At 40.5% G+C, this 13,058-nt stretch overlaps 1 protein-coding gene and 1 long non-coding RNA gene across 2 annotated transcripts in view; one reads left to right on the top strand and one right to left on the bottom strand.

The window, feature by feature from the left end:
- The window catches only part of LOC122423264, a 115,017-nt gene extending 113,032 nt beyond the window's left edge, over window positions 1-1,985 (bottom strand). Inside the window, exon 1 of the long non-coding RNA XR_006264118.1 lies at window positions 1,871-1,985. This is a non-coding gene — a long non-coding RNA (uncharacterized LOC122423264). The remainder of the gene's footprint in view (window positions 1-1,870) is intronic.
- Window positions 738-8,447, top strand: KCNJ8 (potassium inwardly rectifying channel subfamily J member 8). Its single transcript, XM_043440117.1, has 4 exons — window positions 738-885; window positions 1,044-1,181; window positions 1,983-2,423; window positions 7,369-8,447. Exons 3-4 carry the CDS (start codon window positions 2,050-2,052, stop codon window positions 8,267-8,269), a joined length of 1,275 nt encoding a protein of 424 aa, XP_043296052.1. The 5' UTR covers window positions 738-885; window positions 1,044-1,181; window positions 1,983-2,049; the 3' UTR covers window positions 8,270-8,447.
- The last annotated feature ends 4,611 nt before the right edge of the window (window positions 8,448-13,058 follow it).

Here is a 13,058-nt window from a genome sequence, read left to right as displayed (position 1 = left end):
CTCTGAGTCTTGGAAAATACATGAAATTTCCAAAAATTAAAGTTTCCATTAACACAAGTGCCAAATCAGGAGGCCTGACCTGTGGGAGAAAGCACATTTGTCTTTGCTGGCTCTTTTTCAAAAAGCTATAGAAAGATATTTACTATATAACCTTTCTTGCGCACAACTGCTCTGTTCTATCATCCAGGACATCTACACAAGAGGGAGAAGCTGCAACATTTCAGAAAGCCACCAATTACTGAAGACGACGGTTTGAGTTCTAAAGTGTTGACAGCAGTCCCTGTTTGGGATAAGTTTTTTTTTATTGGAAGAGACTTTGAATGGTTTTTTTTCTTCTACTTTTTTTTTTTTTTGTCGCAGTTGTATGTGTGTGCGTGTATTTAATTCCCTGAGAACCAGCTTTGGCTGGTGAAGAAATAAATGAAGTGGGTTTCAGAACATCTTCTACTTGTATCATCCCTACCAGACGGAAATTTAATGTAAATAATCACGTGAGCACATAGCCTGGATGCCTCTGAGGAATATTTGCTGAGCTCTATCTCTGGTTTTACTGGATCTGAAGTAGCACAGTTACCTACTCAGGTTTAAGAAGAAAAAAAAAATCTCTTTACGTCAATGCACTCGAACTCCAAGTTCTCTCCCCTAAGCTGGGAGCCTTTCAAATTCCTGCTGGCGTCAGGGGGTCTCGGCTACTGGGGAAAGAGCCGGTTCTGCAGGCCCCGCCCTCCCCCGCCGCCCCTCCCCCAGGCTGGTTCCCTAACTCCCCCGGACTCGCCTCCCCCCGGCACCCCCTCCCGCCCCCATCTCGGAATTTCGGCTGCCTCAGAGGGCTGGCGCGCGTCAAAGCCCAAACTGGGAGTCTGATTTGTGGCGCATCACCCACAGGTCCTCTCCCCGCAACCCCTCCTCCGCCCCCGGCCGCAGCCCAGGGCTACAGCCGAGCAGGGGGAGGGGGGAAAGCTACAACCATCCCCCTTCCTCCAGCCCGCCCCAGCGGGTGCAGATTCAATTGCACCTTTTATTACTTTAACTCTTCTCCCTAGGACACGCGGCCCCCGATCGGTCCCTCCGGCAGTCGCAGTTACCGCTCCCGAGGGCGGAGATGGGACAGCAAGGGACCTGTCCGCGGCGGGCAAGCGAGTGCGGGGACTTGCGGCCGCCCAGCCCGCGGCCGGGAGTCTGTAAGTTTCCACACTCCTCCGGGGGAGGGGAGGGGGAGGCTGAGCGCGTACCCGCAAAAGATTTAAAATGCAAAACACCGGCGAGGTTGACAGCGTCGGAGGGATTTTCGGGGCACGTTGTTTTACTGAACTCTTTACGCAGCCGGCAGGCTGTTATCCGGGTTTTCCTGCAGCTTGTATGGTTGATCCCTTTGTCATAAAGAAGTTCAAGTTATTACATTATGAGTTCAAATGGGAATTTTTTTTAATGCAACTCATACTTCTTTGAAATGTAAAATACCTCTTCGTAAAATTACATAACAGTGCTTATTATTTTGTCGAGTTGTTATTTATACTGTGCAGGAGTGTCCACGGCCTTTTCTTTGCCTACTTCTAAAAAAGAACAGAAAAAGAATCCCCCTCTCTACTTTTGATATTGCTACATCATGTGAGGAGTTTACTAAATAGATCGTGATACCAAGCTGGCCTCAGTTTTCCTCGCGGTCGCGGTGCGCTTGGGTTTTGGCAGTAATCTCCAGACGCGGGTAATCTCAGAAATATCATTAAAGCTGCTGTTTACAGGAAGGCTCCGGGTTTTAACTAAGGCTGTGCCCTTAAGTGTTCAAAACGATAAGGGCTATTAAAACAGTTCTGGTTTAGACCAAGTAATTTTCCCGAGATCTAAGAACTCATGCACTATAAGATCATACCTTTAGCTTTGCACGCCACCTGTAAGGTATAGACACACCCCTCCAATGCAAGGACGGAAGAGTCGAAGAAGGGGGAGGTGGGTAATTCTGAATCTTGGTTTCCCTCCCGCAGGACGGGTCTCGAGGGAAGGAGAGGCAGGTCGCAGACAGGTGCCTAGGCTGGCTATGGTGACGGGACGATGTTGGCCAGGAAGAGCATCATCCCCGAGGAGTATGTGCTGGCGCGCATCGCGGCGGAGAACCTGCGCAAACCGCGCATCCGGGACCGCCTCCCCAAGGCCCGCTTCATCGCCAAGAGCGGGGCTTGCAACCTGGCGCACAAGAACATCCGGGAGCAAGGACGGTTTCTCCAGGACATCTTCACCACCTTGGTGGACCTGAAATGGCGCCACACCCTGGTCATCTTTACCATGTCGTTCCTCTGCAGCTGGCTGCTCTTCGCCATCATGTGGTGGCTGGTGGCCTTTGCCCACGGGGACATCTATGCTTACATGGAGAAAAGCGGGATGGAGAAAAGTGGCTTGGAGGCCACCGTGTGTGTGACTAACGTCAGGTAAGAAGACGTCGGGCTGAGGTGGGGTGGAAGACAGTACAGAAAAATAGATGAAACTGCCCTTTCTGTCTTTGTTGTTTTGTTGACAGTGAACTAAAGACTTTATTTTAGTACGTTCAGAAGCAAAAACATAAAATAGCAAAAACAAAAAACGAATCTGATGTATTAAAAAATTTTTGGGGTGCAGCCTTGGATGAGGAGTCTTTGAAAATGTAGAGTTTCAATCCCTTGGGCTAGCCTTGAAAATATTTTACTGGTTATTTAAAAAGCATTTCACTTAGTTCCTTGCTCAAAAAAAAAAAAAAAAGCACACATTTAGTTTTCCGTCTGAAAAAGCTGCTGTCCATAGTTCCAGTATCCACAAGGAAATATCTCTGATCAACAAAAAATGTTGTGCAAATGCTAGTCATGTTCCATGACTTCTCTTCCCCGTGACTTTTTCAGAAATAATGGAAAAAAAGAAAAAATAAGAAAACCCTGGTGGAGAGGGGATCTAAATTAAAAAACAAAAAATCCACCAGAAATGAAATATATATTAAGCTTTTCTTTATCAAGATGATCTTGAATAGCTGATTGCTTGCTTTAATTCCAAAATTAAAAGTTATGTTAACATTCAGAACTAGAAAAAAACTAATCTTTGATAGAAATTGGTCCAAATTTTTGATGGAAGAGATTATGTAGAAGTGATTTAACATTGTGGTTTTCTCTAAAAGGTTTAGTAGGATAGGGAGGCAGTTCCTAAATTGCCCTAATTTTTTTTCTTATATCATAAATATTTCAAAGATAAGTGAATTTGGTTTCAGTGATTCTCTGCTCATATTTTCACATGGCCTAAGAACATTTACTTGGGGGTGATTTGTCTCTTAATTTTGTTGTTTAAAGATGGAAAAAGATAACATCAATTGCAAAAATATTCACCCTGTAGAGAAATATTTGTAATAATACAAATAATTTTTCCAGGACATTTTCCAAATAATATCCCAAAATCACAGAATTCATAAAACAAAGCAACTTGAACAGGCACCGTTCTGTCAGGAAACTGGAAAGAATAAAACCTTTACTGATCCTGAAATGTCAAATTAGCATACCACTGCAAGAAGCAGAAACACAGACTGTAAATTTGCCCATTCTTCCCTTCCCGGAGTAGTTGAGATGCCAGCTTATCAAAATGGGCATGCAGTATTTGTCACAGAGATCACACACCACAGATTTCAGCTCAGATTTTGAGGAGAGAAAGCCAAATTGAATTGATCCATTGCCTTTACCATCGAGTTAGATATTATTTTCTTGTCTTAAACTTGTCACAAACTATTGTCTCAAAGAAAATACAGGTAAAAAAATGTACGTGATCATCAGTACACCAAATATAAAGGAAACAAAATACTATGTTTAACAGATATGTATAGGTCAGATATCATTATAATATTTCTCTTTAAGAAGTTTATTGGCACTGCTATTAGTGAATCATTTTCCTATCGAGGTACACTTTTAATAAACATGAAGTAGACACACATAAAATGAAATAAAAGAAACAGAAATAATAAAACCTTGAAAAATAAATGACAGATTTTATTCTGTCATTTTATATTTATAAAGCCAAGATGAATATATTGGCTTTCCTTGTGGAAAAAGTCATTAGGCAATTGATTAAAGATATGTCATTACAAGGGAGATATTTTCAGTGATTTTGTAAAAGAACTTGACAGAGTACCTGGTTATTAAAAGCTGTTTTACTGCTAGCTTTTATTGTTCAACAAGATGTGTTTTGAGATATGTTCATTCCTCTGATGGATTCCTGCTGCTGTGAACATTCAATTCACTATTAGAAATAGTGTTGCAGATACAATGAAACAAACTTGATTTTAGCAATGTGACAATTTTAGCATTTTATTTGTTTATTTTTCATTATATGATTATCTAAACATTTTTAAACTTTTTATTGAAATATAGTTGATTTAACTTTAGCATTTTAAATTTTACTTCTTACCTAAAAAATATTATTGGACATCTTTCAATGTAAAAAATTTACTTATTTTAACATTTTGGTACTATGTATACTTCAGTGCAATATAAATTTTAATCATAACCAACTGTACATAATACTTTTTCACCACAGAAAAAGTAGATACAGAAAACTTTCTATTTTTTTCCCAAAGGAGATTTAAAACATGACTAATAATATGTCTAATTTTTTTGCGTTTCCTTTCCTTTCTTAAGTTCAATGTCCCACCTTGTCATCAACACTGAAAATAACTTATTATAATGAATATTCTCTATTGTGTCCAAATAATATTTGACGTTCTTCTTCTAGGCTGGTTGACCTTCCCTTTCAGGTCGATGACTTTCTAACATGAGTCAGAAAGTAACCAACGCATTTCCTCTGCTTATTCAGCCTAACTCCCTCTGTCTCAGAACAAACCAGAAGCTAAACACTTTGATCTCTTGAGGTTGTTTAGCACAACAGGTGTTCATTAAAACACTGAGTCTTGCACCATATAGTTTGGAAACAAGTTCTTTCATAAATAAATAACATACACAAATCGCATATGAATAGTCTCTTAAGTCATTAAAATGAAACATCTGGGCATATTCATCATTACACTGCTCGCTGAAGCATGTATGTTGTTTAGTTGCTAAGTCGTGTCTGACTCTTTTGTGACCTGCATGGACTACAGCTTGTCAGGCTCCCCTCTTCATGGGATTTCCCAGGCAAGAATACTGGAGCGGGTTGCTGTTTCCTACTTCAGGTTGTTATTTCCTACTTCCTGACCCAGGGATCGAACCTGCATCTCCTACATTGGCAGACAGATTCTTTAGCACTGAGCCACTGGGAAAGCCTGAACTATGTATACATTATCAGAAATCACTGTTGTGTCCATGCCCCTTCTCTGGGGTCTCTTCTTATTCTTTGCCATGATTTTGGTTTATACAGTGTATCTTGTGTGTAGCTAGTGCAAAAAGCAATCATTGTGGTTTTCCATGAATCTTTTTAACAACAGAACGGATAGGAAAGGCACTTTTTCATTTAAAAGTTAAAGGAATCATCTGCGACATCAACTATGCTTCAATTAAATAAAAAACAAAAATCCCTGATTATGAGCCCAGTTGGAAAAAAAAATCATCTTATGTGTGTTTGCTTACCACTCATGGTGTCCCACCAAAATATAGTATGTATACTCAATATCCAAATATTTAAACATTTTGCTCACTCACTGTGTGGCATTAAGAAACAGCTAATGCTTTGACAGTTGACCTATCATCTATAAAATTAGAGAAGTTTGAAACTGGAGTGGAGGGCAGACATGACTAAGACTGTTTCTATTAAGAAGCCACAGCAGTAAGGGTTATGTACTTAAGTGAATAAATTAAAGAGAAAAATGACCAAATGTGGTGCCTCTCAATTAGGGAGATAAATCTGAGTTATCTGCAAGCTTTTCAAAAGTCTTGTGCAGGTCCACACTAAATTACCAAATCAGTGTTTACACTGAGATCAGGAAGAAAAGCACAGTTTGAAAAATCTTCGCAGGAAAATCCTGACACATGTTGGCCCCTTCCTTGTGTCTCTTTCAGAAACAAGGCCAGAAGTGAGAGGATTTGTGCCCTTATTAATTATGATCTTGACACAGTCACTTAATAATCTTTACCTCAAATCCTTCCTGTAAAAGCTTCAGTATTCTCTAGCTCACTTAGAGAACAAAAGGAAACAATCAATGAGAAAACATGTTTGGTTCCAAATAGCACAACATTCTTTTTTTATTTAAAAATACTAGTATTTTGAATGGCATGTTTTACACCACTCTTTAGCACTGTGCTTTCTCTATATAAGGTACATAGTGTTCACTAATGAATATGATTTTGAAGGTTGTAAACAATAAAAAGTTCACTCATGACTCAGTTTGTTCCATGTAACTCGAGTCACTTAAATACAGCTTGGCAATAAATAATAGGCACCGACTTGGATGAGTTTAACAAAATAAACCATGCCTTTGTGAAAGTGAAGGGCTTCCCTGATAGCTCAGTTGGTAAAGAATCCGCCTGCAATGTGGGAAACCTGGGTTCAATTCCTGGGTTGAGAAGATCCCCTGGAGAAGGGAAAGGCTACCCTTTCTAGTATTCTGGCCTGGAGAATTCCATGTTCTGTATAGTCCATGTGGTGGCAAAGAGTCAGATACGATTGAGCGATTTGCACTTTCACTTTTCACTTGTGAAAGTGAAGTATTTCACAATGATACATGCAGATAAGAGAGAAAATGAACAAGTGCTTGTGTTTAGAATAGGGCATTTGATATGTTAAGTTAGCTAGTGTTTCCAAAAGTATTTAATAGCCTTTGGACGTGAACAGGTAAACAGATAAAGAAGATGTAGTACACACACACACACACACACATATATAATGGAATATTACTCAGTCATAAAAAAGAATGAAATAATTCCATTTGCAGCAATGTGGATGGACCTGGAGATTCTCATATTAAGTAAGCTAGACAGAGAAAGACAAATATCATGATATAGCTTATATGTAGAATCTAAAAATATGATACAAATAAACTTCTTTACAAAACAGAACTAGTTTCACAGATGTAGAAAATCAGCTTATGGTTACCAAAGGGGAAAGGAGGGGAGAGGAATAAATTAGGAGTTTGGGATCAAAATATATATACTACTATATATAAAATGGATAACCAACAAGGAGCTACTGTATTACATGGGGAACTATACTCGATATTATATAACCACCTATAATAGAAAAGAATCTAAAAAAGAACATATATAACTGAATCACTTTGCTGTATACCAGAAACAACACAAAATTGTTAATCAACAGTAATGAAAAAAAATTTAAATAGCCTTTGAAAGAAGAGCATGAAAAATTCAACTTCACGTGTTATTTCATGATTCAAAAATCTGAACTGATGGCACTCTTTTCTGACCTCATTCCTTACAGGTCTTTCACCTCTGCCTTCCTCTTCTCCATTGAAGTTCAAGTGACAATTGGATTTGGAGGGAGAATGATGACTGAGGAATGCCCTCTGGCTATCACAGTCCTGATTCTACAGAACATTGTGGGTTTGATCATCAATGCGGTCATGTTGGGCTGCATTTTCATGAAAACAGCCCAAGCTCATCGAAGGGCAGAAACCTTGATTTTCAGCCGCCACGCGGTAATCGCCGTCCGAAATGGCAAACTGTGTTTCATGTTCCGCGTGGGGGACCTAAGGAAAAGCATGATCATCAGCGCCTCTGTGCGTATCCAAGTGGTCAAGAAAACCACGACCCCGGAAGGCGAGGTGGTACCTATTCACCAACTGGACATTCCTGTTGACAACCCCCTTGAGAGTAATAACATTTTCCTGGTGGCCCCTCTGATCATCTGCCATGTGATTGACAAGCGCAGCCCCTTGTATGATATCTCGGCCACTGACCTGGCCAACCAAGACCTGGAGGTCATCGTGATTCTAGAAGGAGTGGTCGAAACTACTGGCATTACTACACAAGCTAGAACCTCCTACATTGCTGAGGAGATCCAGTGGGGCCATCGCTTCGTGTCCATTGTGACCGAAGAGGAAGGCGTGTATTCTGTGGATTACTCCAAATTCGGCAACACCGTGAAAGTAGCTGCTCCAAGGTGCAGTGCCCGAGAGCTGGACGAGAAGCCTTCCATCCTTATCCAGACCCTCCAGAAGAGTGAATTGTCCCACCAGAATTCTCTGAGGAAGCGCAATTCCATGAGAAGAAACAATTCCATGAGAAGGAACAATTCCATCCGCCGGAACAATTCTTCCCTCATGGTGCCCAAGGTGCAATTTATGACTCCAGAGGGAAATCAGAACACTTCTGAATCCTGACAGCAAGACGACCCCGAGAAAGTCTTTGATCCGCTGTTGAAGAGTTTCTGCAGGGCATGGACAGATTGCACTGGAGCTGAAACACAACAATTTGTCCTTGTTTATCTTATTACACTAAATAATATGCATATTCCAACAGCAGCACTTTCTGTGTCAATAAATGGTAACTCACACGGTGGAGGGTTCCTGTCTCACACTTGTTTCACCCTTGCAATATCACCCTATCACCCTCAGTGATAGGCTTAGGTTATGCAGAGGAAATGCTCTCATTTCTGTCCATTTGAAACACAAGAATTACACAAATAGTAATAGACCTTAAATACAAAAGTGGGTCAAGAAATGATACTGCTTGAAATGCTTACTGGGTGACACCACAGATATCTATTCCTATGGTTCACCTTGGAAGAGATAGAATGGGCAAGGAGACCCAAAACCATGTTTTTCCTATCTCCCTTTCCCTCTCTTTTTTAAACTGCACCAGGTAAAAAGCTTGAGGCAAAAGCTGCTTGGTTCCTTTTTTATTTTTTTGTTTATTTTGCTGATTAATTTTTAAATATTGAATTTTATTTTTTTCTCAAATTGTATATTATGAGGAGAAATAGTATTAGGAAAATTGCACTAAAATGTTAGTCAGGAACATCTGTGAAATTGGAAAACAACAACTAAGTTCAATTCTAATCATGTTCCTACATGAACATAATGAAGTTTAACTAGAAACCAAAATTCCTATTCTGTTAAATCAGCTTATTGCAGTGTAAGGCTCAATGTTTCAAAGCTAGAAATCACCCCACAAAATGATTGATGAATGAAAGTTCCTGTTAACTTCTCATTCAGGGTCTTGAAAACATGAACAGAAACAGAAACTCATTCAGGGTCTTGAAAACATGAACATAATTTATTTTTGGATTTCCCACAGAAAAACTGCTTAGTTCTAATCACTTCTAAGTGGATTCTGTTCACTCACTTTGTTCTTCACAGTGACCTCCAGAGGTTTCTTTGTCCCTTTCATGGCCACCTGTTGGCAGAACCAGGCAAAGAGCTTTGGAGGATAGCTAAGAACATTCCTTTCTCACTTAGGACTGAATTCCCCCAAAGGACATCTACTTCTTTTGGCTTCTCACTTCTTAAGAGCCTCCATTATAGTGAATATTTTACTAAAATATTTTCTTTGTATTCACTGTAGTTTTGCAGTTTCTTTTTCAAAAAATTATCCCTAATGAACGCTCAAGGAAAAAAACATTCATTTTTAGAGTCATACGAAAGAGACATCACACATGTTGATACTCACTTCTGAGGGCCCCTCTCTTTGAGATCTGTTATTCCAAAGGAACTATGTTTTTAAATTTTCATGTTGATTTCATTTCATTCCAAGTTTTAGAATGTTCTGTGGGCTTCCCTGGTGGCTTAGATGACAAAGAATCTGCCTGCAGTGTAGGAAACCTGGATTCGATCTCTGGATTGTGAAGATACCCTGGAGAAGGAAATGGCGACCCACTTTATTCTTGCTTGAAAAATCCCATGGGCAGAAGAGCTTGGCAGGCTTCTGTCCATGGGGTTGCAAAAGAGTCAGACACAACTTAGCACCTAAACAACAACAAATCTTAAAAGACTCATGCATCTAACCAAATGAATGGAAATTGTTTCTCAGGTTACCAAATTTATCATCTCTAAAAAATTTTAACTACTCCTTTGAATTCCAGACTTGTATATCAAATAGGTACTTGAAGCTCCACTTGGATACCTAATACACATTTAAAAGTTACCATTTCTAAAACTAAAGTTTTCATTCCTACTAGCAAAACCTGCCCTCTTCCCACAGCCTTTCTTCCGGTCACTCAGGCCAAGACTGGGAGTCCTACTTTATACCTCTATTTTACATCTCACATATTCTCCATTAGCAAAATTTCATCCAGAGTATGACAAGTTTTCTATATCTCTACTGCCTCCTTCAGTCCAGTCTGGGTACTCATCACTGAGTATATAGGGATGCAGTGTACCAGTTGCTAGTATATTGAAACATTTCTATATAGTTGGCTAAAGAAAAATCTACCTTAAATAAGGCTTAGCCCACCAATGATTATAGAGTTGAATATCAGACCTCCTGGCAGTTCTGAGTGAGATACGGGTCCCCCATTCCCACCCCAGGGTGTTTGAACAGACCCAGAAGGCAACCGCTGCACCAGCAAGAACATGCCAAGTACTCGCCTGTGGCTCCATGTGGTGGCAGCTCCACGTTTGCAAAGGTGACACAGGCAGCGGAGCAGGTGATGTCCTGACGTAGGTCAGTGAGGCCGAGATGCAGGATTCCTGAGGCCAGGTGAGCCCTGGCACCCAGGGGCAAATCAAGCAATGGAGTAGGAATGGTTTCCCCAGCCACCTTCCAGCTGCAACCAAAGACCGCTGCCAAGGACATCACGGCCACCGATTTCTTGGGGAAGTCAACGGAATAGTTTGGTGGGGCCCATGTAGCAAGTCATGGCTCAGACGGGGACACCATCTAGCTAGTGATAGCCACATCAAACAAACGGCCACATCGATTTCTAAAAATCCGCAAATGTTTTAGAACATTGCAATGATTGCAGAAGCTATTTTTGTTGAAATATATTTAACTGGCTAGGCAGTTTCAAAACTACCTTGTTTTAGAAAATAAGATTTTTTATGTGTGTAAAAGTCACTCAGTCGTGTCCAGCTCTTTGTGACCCCATGGACTGTATAGTTCATGGAATTCTCCAGGCCAGAAAACTGGAGTGGGTAGCCTTTCCCTTCTCCAGGGGATCTTCCCAACTCAGGGATCGAACCCAGGTCTCCCACATAGCAGATGGATTCTTTACCGGCTGAGCCACAAGGGAAGCCCAAGAATACTGGAGTGGGTAGCCTATCCCCTCTCCAGTGGATCTTCCTGACCCAGGAATCGAACTGGGGTCTCTTGCATTGCAGGTGGATTCTTTATCAGCTGAGCTACCAGGGAAGCCCCCTTTATGTGTATGTGTGTGTATAATTTTGACTTATGTATTGAATTTAGACTTTATTTGATATCAAATATTTCGATTCGTTACTTGCATCCTAGTCACCCTACAGCAGCCACAATATTCTTTTAGATCATATTACATCATGCCTCTGCTTAACACCCGCCTATGGCTTTCCATTTTTCTAAAAATGAAAATAGAAACCCTTTCCAGCGCCCATAAGCCACTACATCTTATTGCTGCCTCTTCCCCTGGAGCATTTCCACTCCACTGCAGTGGTCTTGCTGTTCTGTGAAACAGAGCCATACATACTTTCATATCATGAGTTTGCTTCTCTGGAACATTTCTCTAGAAAGCATTCTGGATCTCTCTCTGTGATATTTTAGGATCTCTGCTCTAGTACCATATAATGAGACAGTGCAGTATAGTGGTTAAGAAAAATAGACTTTGCAGCCAGAACTCTCTTGGTTTAAATTTCAACACTTATCATCTATGAGGTCTTGACAAAATTAATTTTTTGCACCTCATTTTCCCAATATGTAAAATCAGAATGATCATAATACCTACTGCATAAGTTGTTGTAAGAACTAAGGGAGCTAATGTGTATAAAGGACTTAAAATAGTTTAATTCAGTCACAAAAGACAAAAGCTTGAAATGAAGGACTGCCTTGAGATTATCTGGACTCTTAGTAAATTACTAATTCAAGGCATTATATTTTCTCAGGACAGAGGAAAAAATCTTTGCAACATGAATCTGATCTCTTAAAAATTCTGCAATAGAGACTTTATACCTGCCCAATTCAGTTACTCACCTACCAACTACCTGTCATCAGATAGTATTATGTGTAGAATACTACAACGTGTAAAGACAAACATTTTACATACAGAAGATATTTCTGGTTTCTTGTATCTATCATTCATTTGTTCATTCACTAATATATACTGAACTTCTACCATGTCTGACATTCACCATCTGGCAAAAATGACTAATTGTCTTTTTTTTCTTTATGAAGGAGTAGAGATTTATAAGCAGGGTAGATGCTGATTCTGCACTCAAGTACTCTGAGATGGAAAGCATCAGGAGAGAAAAACTGGCTTAGGTGTCAGAATTGGAAAAACCAAATCTGAGGCCTACCCTTGGTTACTGAGCAGGCGTGGAAAGACAATGGAAGATACAGAGCTTTCCACAGATAGCTTTGCAGGGAGCTGGGTAAGAAAAGAGAACACTGCTCAATCTTAGGACTATCATATTTTCCTGTTCTAACTTACCCCAATCCCACAATTGTATTCAATTCCTCATCACTTTCCACTTGACTCAAGACTTTTCTCTGAGTAAAAAATGTCTAACTCTCTGGCCAAGTGTTCTGACACCCAAGTGTCTCAGAACCAGAAGTGACTTAAAGAAATGACCTCAGTTCCCAAAGTCTAACCCCCAGAGAAGTTGTTGTGCATGTGTGCTAAGTTGCTTCAGGCGTGTCCGACTCTTTGCGACCCTGTGAGCTGTAGCCTGCCAGGCTCCTCTGTCTATGGGATTCTCCAGATTTGAATACTGGAGTGGGTGGCCATGCCCTCCTCCAGGGAATCTTCCCAACCCAGGGATTGAACCCACCTCTCTTATGTCTCCTCCTGCATTGGCAAGTGGGTTCTTTACCACTAGCGCCACCTGGGAAGCCCAGATGTTACCCCCTTAGTAAACATGGGGCACAGCTTTTCCCTCTCCATTGGTTGGAATCATTTTCTTTATTGTTGCTCAAAGACTTGGCATTTATGGAACAAGAAATTTCCTCACTGATAATAAAATAATTACAAACAAAGAAGAAAGA

The sequence above is a fragment of the Cervus canadensis genome, chromosome 21 (genome assembly GCF_019320065.1).
Source record: "Cervus canadensis isolate Bull #8, Minnesota chromosome 21, ASM1932006v1, whole genome shotgun sequence".
Lineage (NCBI taxonomy): Eukaryota > Metazoa > Chordata > Mammalia > Artiodactyla > Cervidae > Cervus > Cervus canadensis.
This window is presented reverse-complemented; position numbering and strand designations above follow the sequence as displayed.

What these genes read in the sequence shown, in the direction of transcription:
- KCNJ8 (XM_043440117.1), top strand. Translation starts at nt 2,050, where the DNA reads ATGTTGGCCAGGAAGAGCATCATCCCCGAGGAGTATGTGCTGGCGCGC. An exon ending in GTGTGTGTGACTAACGTCAG is followed by an intron (nt 2,424 to 7,368) that starts GTAAGAAGACGT and finishes CATTCCTTACAG; the next exon opens with GTCTTTCACCTCTGCCTTCC.